General features: G+C 58.5%; 1 protein-coding gene across 1 annotated transcript; it reads left to right on the top strand.

Moving 5' to 3' along the window:
- Nucleotides 1-442: 442 nt before the first annotated feature.
- PLAC9 (placenta associated 9) lies at nt 443-12,228 on the top strand. Its single transcript, XM_056113544.1, has 4 exons — nt 443-634; nt 10,104-10,201; nt 11,492-11,622; nt 11,739-12,228. The coding sequence occupies exons 1-4, from the start codon at nt 580-582 to the stop codon at nt 11,785-11,787; spliced, it is 333 nt and encodes a 110-aa protein (XP_055969519.1). The 5' UTR covers nt 443-579; the 3' UTR covers nt 11,788-12,228.
- Nucleotides 12,229-12,468: the final 240 nt, after the last annotated feature.

The raw sequence follows: 12,468 nt of genomic DNA, 5'->3' as shown, positions 1-12,468 counted from the left end.
AGAGGTGGGAGTTCTAAAATGCACTGAAGCATCCACTCCGTTTATCCTGGGCGCACTGAGAGCTGAGCCGAGGGTTTCTCGCTGGCTCCCTGCTGGGACTGGTGCAGTCAGCGGAGCTCTGGCACCCCAGGGAGCGCGCTGCCCCAGCTGTGAGGTCCGGGAAGGGTCCTTGCTCGGAGACTGGCTGGCGTGAGGAGCAGCCAGCAGGGAGGAGGCGACTGGGACCGGAGCTCCGCTGCGCCACTCCCTAACCCGGACGGTGCCGCCGACGCACCCCAGCTTGTCCGCCGCAGAGGCTGCCCACGTCGGGATCCCTGATCACGGGCTCGGACCCTGCCCGGCGGAGCCTTCCAGCCTGCTCTACGGGAGCGAGCACGGGCCCGGCAGACCGCCCGGAGGAGGCGGCGGAGCAGGGGCTGCGGGGTCCCGGTCTTCCCGGCGCGCGGGCGGGGCGCGCGCCTGCTCCGCCCACGGGGTCTCGGGGCGCTCCCCGGGGGCTCGGCCTGCAGGGGCGGGGTCGGCGCGGCGCGGAGCCGCCGAGTCCGAGTCCGGGCAGGGTCGGACGCCGCCGGCCGCACCATGCGGGCCCCGCTCGGCGCCGCGCTCGCGCTCCTCGCGCTGCTCTGCGGGGCCGGTGAGTGCGGGCGCGCGGGGCGGCGGCGCGCGTGGAGAGCCAGCGTGGCAGCACGCCAGGGCGTCCGTGGGCCTGTGCGCGCGCGGGTACCTGGTAACAGGCGGGTGTGTGATCGTGTGTGAGTAGGTGACCGAGTATGCGTCTATGCATGTGGGTGGGTTTGTATGTGAGCGTCTGCGCGCACGTGTGGGTGTGCGTGCGGGGATGCGTGTGTGTACACGTGTGCATACGCGTGCGTGTGCATGTGTGCGCGTGATTTGTGCGAGCATGTGCGTGTACGTGCAGGTCAGAGAAACTAAAAGGGCTTGAGAAGGGAGAGAGCAGGGGCCAGGAGAAGAAGGGGGTGTGGAGGCACATTCCCAAGGTGCTTACTTGGAAGCTGAGCTCGGCGGGCCCAAGCCGGTGGCCCTGGGGGAAGGGGCTGACTGAACTGAGGAGATGGGGGACGGGACAGCTGAGCTGCCTGGGTGGGCGAGTTGGGGAGGGGCCTACCCCTGCGGGGAGCTCCTGGGTCCTCCTGGCAACCTTCCAGCGGGCGCAGCGCTCCAGTCCCCGTTGTGTGCGCGCGCCCAAGCCCCGCCGCGGCCCCTCTGCCCGGGCTCGGACAGCCCTCAGTGCCTCCTCCCAGTGGGCACCAAGGGGAGGCTGGGTTTCACGAGAAACAGAGCATCCGGGCTGTCCAGGCCCCCTGACCCTGGATCCTGGGCCCCAGGAGTCACGTCCCACCCTCCCTGGAAACTGCTGGCTCCTCCCTTGCCGCTGCCTCCGAGCACTGACCCACGGAGGAGGCCCACAGGCTCGGCAGTGTGGCTGCGCGCCCGCGGCCACTCTGGGGAGCTGCTCTGCCTTTCTGAAAGTCGGGGAGATGCGCCCCCGGCTGCAGAACTAACCGGCTGTAGGGATGGGACAGCTCCCCCTTCCCTCCCGCGGCCCCCCTGAGAGCTGCTCTGTATCGGTTCGGGTTCGCTGGTTTGGAAGGAAACAGCAAGGCCTTTGGGATGAGGCCCAGCAGAACGCAGTCCCCTGGGAACAGGGCGGGAGGGGCTTTTCCCAGCATTCCCCTCCCCTCCCCTCCAGTCCGAGGGAACAAAGCCTCATCTGTGCCCTCAGAAGCAGGGCTGGGAACGAGCGTAGGGTTGACCCTGTGCGGCCCCTTTGCACATGTTCTCATTTTGCACTGCTGTTCGTATTCGTTCGCTGCTTCCCATTCCTTGCTGCTGCAATGCGCTTGGGGCTACTCTTCCTTGCGGGAACTGTGTGCGGGATGGCATTTGGCATCGGGGCAATGTCAGGGATCAAGCTCGGGGCCTCTGGCCTGCAAGGCTGGGATGTAGCTGGAATCCCTGTGGCACAGCAGGGCACAGCAGGCCACCAGGCACAGTGACGCCACAGGGCCAGCTTCCGTGCAGGTTCTGGGGGCTGCACTCTCTTCATCACTAAGTTATGCCCTGGGGCCAACCCCAAATGGGATTTTTCATGGTTTTTGTAGTGCTGGGGATCAAACCCAGGGCTTCACCTATTCCCGACACGTGGTCTGCCTGAGTGACACCCCTGCTCAAACACTTGTTTGTTTTCTTTTTGGGTCACACCTGGTGATGCACAGGGGTTACTTCTGGCTCATGCACTCAGGAATTTACTCCTGGCGGTGCTCGAGGGACCATATGGGATGCTGGGAATCGAACCCGGATCGAACGCATGCAAGGCAAACTCCCTCCCCACTGTGCTATCACTCCAGCCCAAGACAAGAACTTTTTTTTTTGCTTTTTGGGTCACACGTGGCGATGCACAGGGGTTACTCCTGGCTCATGCACACAGGAATTACTCCTGGCAGTGCTCGGGGGACCATATGGGATGCTGGGAATCGAACCCAGGTCAGCCGCGTGCAAGGCAAATTCCCTACCCTCTGTGCTATCGCTCCAACGCCTCAAACACTTGTTTTGAAGCTTCCTTCTGGGTACTCAGTACTGTGACTGACACAGACAAAACCAGAGCCCAGAGGCACAGCCTTTCCTGCAGGCGACCCTGACTCCATCTGGCTTCTCTAAGTTTCCCTGAGCACCAGCCAGGAGGAAGCCCCTAGCACTGCTGGGCGCAGCCTTAACACCCCCAGGAGAGGCAAGGACCCCAGAATCAGTGTGGCTGCGTTACACCAGGCTGTAACCAGAGATGGGCGCCTCGACCATGAGCTGAGCTGCCCCCAGACTCCTGTGACTCTTTAACTTTTGATTTTGAAATCTTCGAGATAAGGAACCAGAATAGTATGATGGGCCACCGTGTACTTACTGCCTGTGTCAGCAGTGGTCAGTTTAGGGACAGTTTTATTTCATCTATGATGCATTTTCTTTCTCCTTCCTGTACTTTTTTTCATTCTTTTCTGATGTGAGGGGTTAAAACCCAGGGCGTGGGGCAAGTGCTCTGCCTTATCCCAGCCCCTTCCTGGACGATTGAAAAGGAAACCCCAGGCATTTTCTTTTTTCATCTGCAAATTCACATCTCTAAAATATCTATATCTGGGAGCTGGAGCAATAGCACAGTGGGTGGGGTGTTTGCCTTGTATGTGGCCCACCCGGGTTCAATTCCCAGCATCCCATAGGGTCCCCTGAGCACCGCCAGGAGTAATTCCTGAGTGCATGAGCCAGGAGTAACCCCTGTGCATTGCCGGGTGTGACCCAAAAAGCAAAAAAATAAAAATAAATTTTAAAAAATATCGATATCTGATCAATAAGCATCACAGCAAGATTACCATGGCCTAACAGTGGACAGATATTCCTGATAGCATGGAACAGCAAATCAGTGTCAGAGGCTCTGATTCCATCATGGGTTTGGCACAGATCAACTACAAATCAAATTATATCAAATCCAAATGAGACACAGGCATTGCTTTAGGTGATATCAGTCAAGTCAATTTTAAAATACAAATGTTCTCCCTCTCCTCTTTCTTTTCTGGGGGAGTGGGGTAGGGTGGGCAACACACTCAGCTGTGCTCAGGGCTTACTCCTGGCCCTGTGCTCAGGGATCACACACACAGCACCCGGCCTAGAACTCAGTGGCAGACAAAGGATTTCAGTCCTGTCCCTGCCTCCTCCCTGGTAATGGTGATCTCTTCCTTTCGACTTTAGACATTCGAATCATAAAAAGGGCTCTGGGAGTGACAGTACAGCAGGGAAGGCACTTATCTTGCATACAGCTGACCCAGGTTCGATCCCCTGAGTCTTGTCAGGAGTGATCCCTGAGCACAGAGACAGGAGTAAGCCCTGAGCACCAATGGATGTGTGGCCCCCAAGACCAAAAAAAAAATTTAAAACAATATAAAGGAACCAAAGAGAAGTGAGTTCACAGAATGAAACGGAATAAGGTGGAAGGAGGCATGTGAGCCCTTAACAAGACTCGGCCTCCAGCAAGCAGCCCCGAGACGGTGGTCCCACGGAGGGCCAAGAGTTCTGCTATCCTGATGGTGAAGAGTGGCCCAGGTGCAGCCAGGACAGAGAGCTCAGAGCCGGGGCAGCATGGAGCCCATGGGAGAAGGTGGTGACCCACGGCCCGGCCTCCCCACACCCCTGTGGAGGCTTCTCCATCTTCAGGAAACTGGCCGTGCGTCTGGGGAAAGTGCTGGGCTCTGGGTGGGGGATGTGTGGAGCCTTCACTCCTTCGTGGGCTCCGGCTAGAGTGGGAAGATGCCCCGCGGGCACCGCTGTCCACGGTCCCGGGCCACCCGCAAGGCAGCTGCTGGGCAGCTCCATCACCCCGGTGCCACAGCCTTCCCGAGGGTGCGATAGGACACCAGCATCTGCCAAGGCTGTGGTTCCCAGTGCTCGCTGAGCCTGTGGTCTGAAGTGCCAGTTGACCGCACTCCCATGTGGAGGACAAAGCGATGCAGTGCGGGGCCGGACAGAGTGCGGCTCAGCGCCTGCAGCCAGTTGGCAGCCTGCTGGGTCCCTGCAGCCTTGGCTCTGCGCGTGGGCTGCTGGCCCCACTGGCCAATGGTACCAGCCCCACCTCAGAGAGAAGAAACCAGGGGCCAGAGCAGTAGAATGCGGGGAAGGTGCTGGCCTTGACGCAGTCGAGCCGGGTCTGATCCGGATCCCCTGTGATCCCTGGAGCATTGCCAGGAGTGATCCCTGAGCGCAGAATCAGTAGTGATCCTTGGGCACTGCCAGGTGTGGCCCCCGACCAAACTTCATTCATCACACGGAATGCGCAACTGCACAACTGTAGCCGTTGAGCTGCGAAGGGGGATCGAGGCTCCGCCTACCCGCTCAGCCCCTCGCCGGGCAGGCAGCCTGTGGGGACTTGCCCACTGCCTGGCCCCTCGGCCTCAGAGCAATGGGTGCCCTTGCTCTTCAAGCAGGAGAGGACACAGGGACCATATCCCTTTAACTGAGAGGTTGTTGGGCCTCTGGCCACCCGCAGCTGCTCTCCCCAGCTTCCAAGGTTCCACCTCTGGCTGTAACCCGGCTTCAGAGGCCCAGGCGGGAGGCAGGCCAGAGAGGCTGGCCCAGGGCTGAGGCTGCAGGCTGAGTGGAGAGCACACTGGCGTGGCTGGTCCAGTGGCCGCCAGCTGGCCCTGCCCTCTCGGGAGCTTCTCCAGAGCTGTAGCAGGCTCCAGAGTCCCTTCCTTCAGAGAGAAGCGACGGGAGGAAGAGTGTGTGTGTATGTGTGTGTGTGTATGACTATATGTGTGAGTGGGGGTGAGTATGGTTGTGTGGGTGTGTATGACTGTGAGTATGGTTGTGTGTAGATGTGTGTGAGTGTATGAGCATGTGTGAATGTGAGTGTGAGTGGGGTGAGTATAGTTGTGTGTAGATGTGTGTGTGAGTGTATGAGCATGTTTGAATGTGAGTGTGTGCGTATGAGAGTGTGTGAGTGTATGAGTGTGTGAATGTGTGTGTGTATGAGTGTACGAGCGTGTGTGAATGTGAGTGTGTGTGTGTGAGTGGGGGTGAGTATGGTTGTGTGAGTGTGTATGACTGTATGTGTGAGTGGGGTGAGTATGATTGTGTGTAGGTGTGTGTGAGTATATGAGCGTGTGTGAATGTGAGTGTATGAGTGTGTGTGAATGTGTGAGTGTGAGTGGGGGTGAGTATGGGTGTGTGTGGGTGTGTGAGTGTGAGTGGGTGTGTGAGTGTGAGTGTGGGTGAGTCTGTGTAGATGTGTGAGTATGGGTGTGTGTGAGTATGGGTGTGTGTGAGTGCGTGAGTGTGGGTGAATGTGTGTGGGTGTGTGAGGCTGGGTGTGAGTGGGGGTGACGGGGTGAGTTTGTGAGGGTGAATATGGTGAGTCCGTGAGTGTAGATGGTGTGTGTGTGAATGTGTTTGTGAGACTGTGCATGAGTATGAGTGTATGAATGTGAGAGGGTTGTGTGTGAGGGTGTGTGTGAGGGTGTGTATCTGAGTATGAGTGTGTGTGATTATGTGTGTGTGAGTGTGTGAGGGTGTGCCTGATTGTGTGAGAGTGTGTGGCCACGGCTGTCCTTGCTCAGGATTGGCCTCGCAAGGCTGTGAGGCCATGGAAGCTTAGCTCCACGCAGGCAGAGCCTGGGCCGGGAGGCGGCTTGCGGGGCCTTGGGATGGCTGGAGCCGGGCGTGGTGCTGCCCAAGCAGGGGTGCAGCCAAGGGCAGGGCCAGTGCCGGGCTCTGCCTGCTGTCCCCCTGCGGAGCCATGGAGGGCCCGTGGGCAGTGTTCAGAGCTGGGCTGGTTCCACCCGGATGGGGCCAGCGCTGAGGGCTGTGTCCCACGGCCTGAGTCCAGCTGCATCCTGAAGGGACCTTGGGCCACAAGGAAGGATGGGCTGCCCACGCTGTCTGCCCACCACGGAGCATGGGACCTCCCAGGCACAGCCCTCCTGGCTGAGCTGGAGGGGGCGGGGAGGGATTTGCGGGCAGAGGGTGGACAGGGGAGAGGCTGGTGCCCCTTAGGAATCTTTGCTCTTATTTTTTTTTTTTTGCTTTTTGGGTCACACCTAGCAATGCACAGGGGTCACTCCTGGTTTTGCACTCAGAATCACTCCTGGTGGTGCTCAGGGGACCATATGGGATGCTGAGAATTGAACCCGGGTTGGCCACGTGCAAGGCAAATGCCCTACCTGCTGTGCTATCGCTCCAGCCCCAGGAGTCTTTGCTCTTGGGGCTATATCCCCTTCGTCTTTCTGAAGAGTCACATGAGTCACTATGGGACCCTCCACGGGGCCTCCTCTGACCCTGACCCTGCCTGACAAGGCCCTCTGCACTCAGAGAGCCCAGGGATGTGGTCATCGGCCGTCCCTCCACCCAGTCGTCTCCTGGACCGCAGGCAGCTCTGCTCGCTTCTGCTCTCGTGACTGTCCCCCAGACACGGGCTCTTCGGCTCAGGTGAACGTATGGACGAAGGCTGGACAAAGGCCAGGAGCAGTGAGGCAGGAGGCCATTCTGGGCCTGTCTGAGCCCTGGTGCCCTCTGCCTCCTCACTCTCCTGAGCTGGGTCTTTCTGGGCCAGACGAGACTTGGCAGAGAGTCAGGCTCCATCTACAGAGTCCCTGCTCCTGCCCTAGGCAACCAACCAACCAACTTTAAAGAGGCTTTATCAGTGGAAAAGAATTTTTAAAGAGGACAGAGGAGCTGGAGCGATAGCACAGCGGGTAGGGCGTTTTGCCTTGCACACAGCTGACCGGGTTCGATTCCCAGCATCCCATATGGTTCCCCAAGCAGCGCCAGGAGTAATTCCTGAGTGCAGAGCCAGGAGTAACCCCTGTGTATCGCTGAGTGTGACCCAAAAAGAAAAACAGAAAAGAAAAAGAGGACAGAGAGATGGTACGGATAGTGGGGTTGCCTGTGACCTTGCATGCAGCTGACCTGGTTCGGTTGCTGCCACCCTATATGGTCCCCTAAGCTCTGCCAGGAATAATCCCTGAGCGTCACCAGGTGTGATCCCCACCCCAAATAAAACAAAACCCAGAATGAAAAGTAGAAAAACAAAGTGTGTTATGAGTAGAAGGAAGTTTTATCCGGGTTTTGGTGTTGCCAGATGTTGAAATTTAGCGGCACCGGGCAGCAGACCTGGGCCCACACTGCACATGCCATCAGCAAGGGGCACTGGGCCAGTGACAGCCTTTTGGCATCAGGCCTGACCGACTCGCTGCAGGTCTCCTGCACGGGCCCCCCTGGGGAGGACAAGGGCAGCGACTGCCCCAGTAACGTGGAGAACACTCTCCCTCTCACTGCCGCCATCTTAGCCCTCACCCCTCACACCTCCAGGCTGACCATCCCCGATCCGCCTCCTTCCCCCTCACCCGGGGACAGACTTTTTGCCTTGCCCAGATGCCAGGCCCCTAGCCTCACTTCCACCTCGCATCTCAGTCGGTCCCTGGGAGAGGGCTGAGTACGGTTGTGTGAGTGTGTATGACTGTATGTGTGACTGGGGTGAGTATGGTTGTGTGGCAGGGAGTGGCAGGTCCTGTTGACACACACCAAGACGCATACCCATGACCCCCCTCTCCCCCTCCCCGGCCTGACACATACCCATGACCCTCCCCTCCCCCCCCCCGCCCTGACCTGTGCCAGTACACTGACAACAAAACCCAAACCAAAATCCATCTGCCAGTCCCCATGGTGTGAACACACGCACCGTGTCTCCCACTCCCCACAGCAGCTCAGACCCCCCCAAGAAGCACTGAACTCACCCCCGGCCTCCTCCCGCAGCGTGAATCTCCAGCAGGCAGGCCCCATCTTCTGCTTCACAGTGGACAGAGGTGGGCGGTGGGGACTCACCCCACTTTGACCCACTAATTGTGTGTGTGTGGGGGGGGCAGGCTGGGTTACACCTGGCAGTGCTCGGGACTTACTCCTGGCTCTGTGCTCAGGGGTCACTTCCGGAGGGCTTGAGAGCCCCTTGCGGTGCCCGGGGTTGAACCGGATGGGCCTCAGGGCAGGCAGGAGCCCCTCACTGTCCTCTCTCCGGCCCCTCCTTGTTTGTGTTTGCTCCTTCCTTCTGCACACAGTCCTACTCTCGCCCCCGTTTCTGGATGCCACTTCCTCTTGTTTTTTGTTTTTGTTTTATTTTCTGAAAATTTCCTTGTCTTCCTACACAGCATGTTCTCTTGCCTAAGAAAGCAAAGTCACACAGCAAACACTTTTTTTAATATTTTATTTATTTATTTGCTTTTTGAGTCACACCCAGCGATGCACAGGGGTTACTCCTGGTTCATGCACTCAGGAATGACTCCTGGCGGTGCTCGGGGGACCATATGGGATGCTGGGAATTGAACCCGGGTCGGGCCGCGTGCAAGGCAAACGCCCTACCTGCTGTGCTCTGGCTCTGTCTCCTTCCTTCAGAGCCAAGCTCTGTGCAAGTGTTTTCTGCGACCAGTTTCTACCTGCTGGTCTCCGTCCAGCCCCTGCAGCCCAACTGAGCTCCCTCTACAGTGCTCGATCAGAGTGCATTGTGGGTCCCCTGGGACTGACTGTCTTCTTGCCCAGTAGTGTGCATTCCTCACTGCTTCTCCTGCAGCCTTAGAGACTGAGCCAACCACCACAGCCATGGCTGTGACGTTCTTGGCTTCTCTGCTTCCGGGTCAGCATCCGCCATCCTGCCAGCCTTCTCCAGGCCTCCGGCCAAATCCAATGGCCCATAGGCCTCTCACAGCCACCAGCTAAAACCCGAGCTCAGATTTCTGGTGTGAGCGGAGTCGGGGCCGGAAGAACCCAGCGGGGAAATGATGGTTCAGACTCGGAATGGGTCAGTTCCCAGATGTTCTGCTCCCCAGCAACCTGGCCAGTTCCACCTCTCTCCGGTCAGTTTCCCCGTGTGTGAATTTAAGTGTGATCAACAGTCAAACAAATATCAGGGACCTTACATATAGGACAGGGTTTAAGGTGCTTGGCTTGCACGCAGCTGGCCCAGGTTCAAACCTCAGCACCACATTTGGTCCCCTGAGCCTGCCGGGAGTGAGCCCTAAATGCAAGCCAGGAGTAAGCCCTGGGCGTCTCTGGGTGAGGCCCCAACCCTCCCAGCCCCCCAGAGTATCCCTAAGAACTGTCAGTCACCATTCCAACACCCCTTGTCTCCCCCTTTCTCTTGCTCCGCCTCCTTCCAGTCTCCTGACTTGGTTCTCAGGGTGACGGCAGGGGCCGGCCTCCATGGACACACATAGACACAAGCCTCCCATCCACCCTCGGTTTTAAAGTTCTTTAGATCTCTTTGTGACTCTCCTGGTGAATTACTCGCATGGCTCTGCTCTCAGCCGCCCTGGGAACGCCCCGAGAAGTGGCACACGGAGCCCATCTCGTTCATGCCTGTCTTTGCACATGTCACTCTCCCTGATGAATTTCTTCCTGCTGTCCCTTCCTTTGCCCGGTCGAGGTGGTTCCGAGGGGAGCGGCAGACCAGTGAGGGGTGGGGGCAGGGTCCCTCAGAGCCCAGCCCTCGTGGAGGCTTCCTGTGTATTCCTGTGACTGTTTCCGCGTGCCCCTCGCAGACAAGCCTGTTCTCCCCACAGCTGCGGATCCCATCCCCCTGTCCCGCGGAGACTCGGCTGGGACCACAGGCTGCACCAGGGACCAGGCTGTCCAGGACCGGTTAGACGTCCTGGAGGAGGTAAACTGTGTGATCCAGGACCCGTGGCTTTATCACGCTCAGACCCAACTTTCCTGGGAATAGGGAAACTCCGGCTGATCCTGCCCTGCTGCGTCCAGCCCCTTCTCCCCTGAGGGAATGACTGCATGGACCAGACCCCAACAGGACCTGCCACTCCCTGGCCTTCCTCCAATGGCTGGACGAAGTGGAAGCTGGCCGTTTTTGTTGTTGTTGTTGTTTTGTTTTGCTTTTTGGGTCACACCCGGCGATGCACAGGGTTACTCCTGGCTCTGCACTCAGGAATTACTCCTGGCGGTGCTTGGGGGACCATGTGGGATGCTGGGGATCGAACCCTGATCGGCCGCATGCAAGGCAAACGCCCTACCCGCTGTGCTATCGCTCCAGCCCCAAAGCTGACAGTTTTTTGTGACAAGCACAGTTTATAACCAGGGATTCAGAACCGTCAGGGGTGGAGGAGGGTTCCATTTTGTCTGCACAAACCCTTGTCTGAAGCATCACCTTTTCACTGATAAAAACCACACTGATTTTCACAGTATCATGGCGGGTATCACTAGGAAAAATTTCACTCCATCGTGGCTGTTATTCTCAGAGCTAGCTGGCATATCACTTTTTCTCATCAGTATGACAAACCTATAACAGCAATTTTAGGTTAATGTTTGATCATGTTATATGGTGGCAATCAGCGTATACTTTTATATTTAGATACTTTTATAGTAGAATATTTTAATTTTTCTTGTGACCACCCCTTGAAGTGCTCAAAGTTTAGTACTTGCTCTGTGATCGGGGTCACTCGTGGCAGGGCTCAGGGTCCACATGGGGTGCAGGGGATTGCATCTGAGTCAGCTGCGTGCAACGCAAGCGCCCCACCCCCTGCACTATCTCTCTGGCTTATGATGGATTATTTTAATGCCACCAGTGTTGCTGGGGCTCCTCTGAGCTCCTTCTCAGCTGAACCATTCTTCTAAGAAGGAATCCGCAGCTTTCACCAACCTGGTAACGGTCCAAGACACTCAGAACCCTGGAAATGCCTGGCTGCAAAGCTGTTGCTGGCAGAGCGGCCACCAGGGGGCAGGGCAGCAGAGGAGATGTGGGCGCCCACCAGGGCAAGACCCAAAGGGACAAGAGGGACCCTGGGGTGGCCCCACGCTCAGAGCCAGGCACAGACGCCGGGATTTTGTCATCTGGAGGATCTGGGCCTCCCACTCCGCTCCCATTTCTGACTAGGAGGTCTAGGCATGCCTGGGGAGGCGGCTTAGCCCTCCCCTCCCTCTCCGTCCTGTCCCTGCCCAGACGGTGGAGAAGACCGTGGAGCAGCTGGAGGCGGAAGTGAAGGACCTGCTGGACCTGCTGGAGGCGATCGGGCCGCTGGCCCCTGCCCTGAGCCCAGCCCCGGACCTCCTGGGAGGCAGCGAGCAGTTCAAGTAGGCTGACCGCAGTGGGGCTGCAGGGGCTCACTGGGCACCCGCATGGCCCCGTGCCCCTCCCCCGGCACAGAGGGGGTCGGCTGGGCTCACCGGGGTCGCCCCTTTTCTTTCAGGTCGCTTCTCAGTGCAGGCTGTGAGGAGGGGCCGGGCTGCGGGGAGTGACGCCCTTTCCCGTCCCGCCGCTTCGGGCCCCCGCAATGAAGACGTCTCCTGTCCCGGAGCCTCCTGAGGGGGTTCTGGGCCCCCATCCGGAAAGCTGCTGCAGCAGGGCTGGCCTGCGTGACCACCACGGGCAGCGCCACTGCTGGCACTTGGCGGGAAGTGGAGACTCAGACCCACGGATCTGCCGGGAACCAACACTCTGGTGGGGTCGCAGGGGCCACAGGACGCGCCCCCAAACCCAGCGCCACCCTCAAGGCTCCTCCAGCGGCTCTGTGGCACCTGATGTGAGCCCCCCAAAGCCTGTGCCTCGGCCCACCCCTTCCCCACCCTGACGTCTCCAGGGCTCTGCTGGTTCTGCACCTCATAAACATAAACGCCAGCCTCGTCTGTCTCCCCGGCCCGGCCCACCGTGGCACACCCTCGGCTGCCCTCAGACTCCGACAAGCTTTCGCTCTGTTCACACCTTTTGCCTATTAGGAATAATGAGGCAGAGAATGCGCTAAAAAGTTTTGTTCTGTTTTTGGTTTTTGGCGCACGGCTGGCAGTGCTCAGGGCTTACTCCAGGCTCTGTGCTCGGGACCATATGGGGTGCAGGGATGGAACGTGGGTTGGGATGTGCAAGGCAAATGCCTCCGCACTTACTATTGCTTGGACCCCTTTTCCCTTTTGGGGGGCAATTAC

Source organism: Sorex fumeus, unplaced genomic scaffold (genome assembly GCF_029834395.1).
Source record: "Sorex fumeus unplaced genomic scaffold, SorFum_2.1 ptg000020l, whole genome shotgun sequence".
NCBI lineage: Eukaryota > Metazoa > Chordata > Mammalia > Eulipotyphla > Soricidae > Sorex > Sorex fumeus.
Note: the sequence above shows the minus strand (reverse complement) of the source record. Positions and strands in the feature narration are given on the sequence as shown.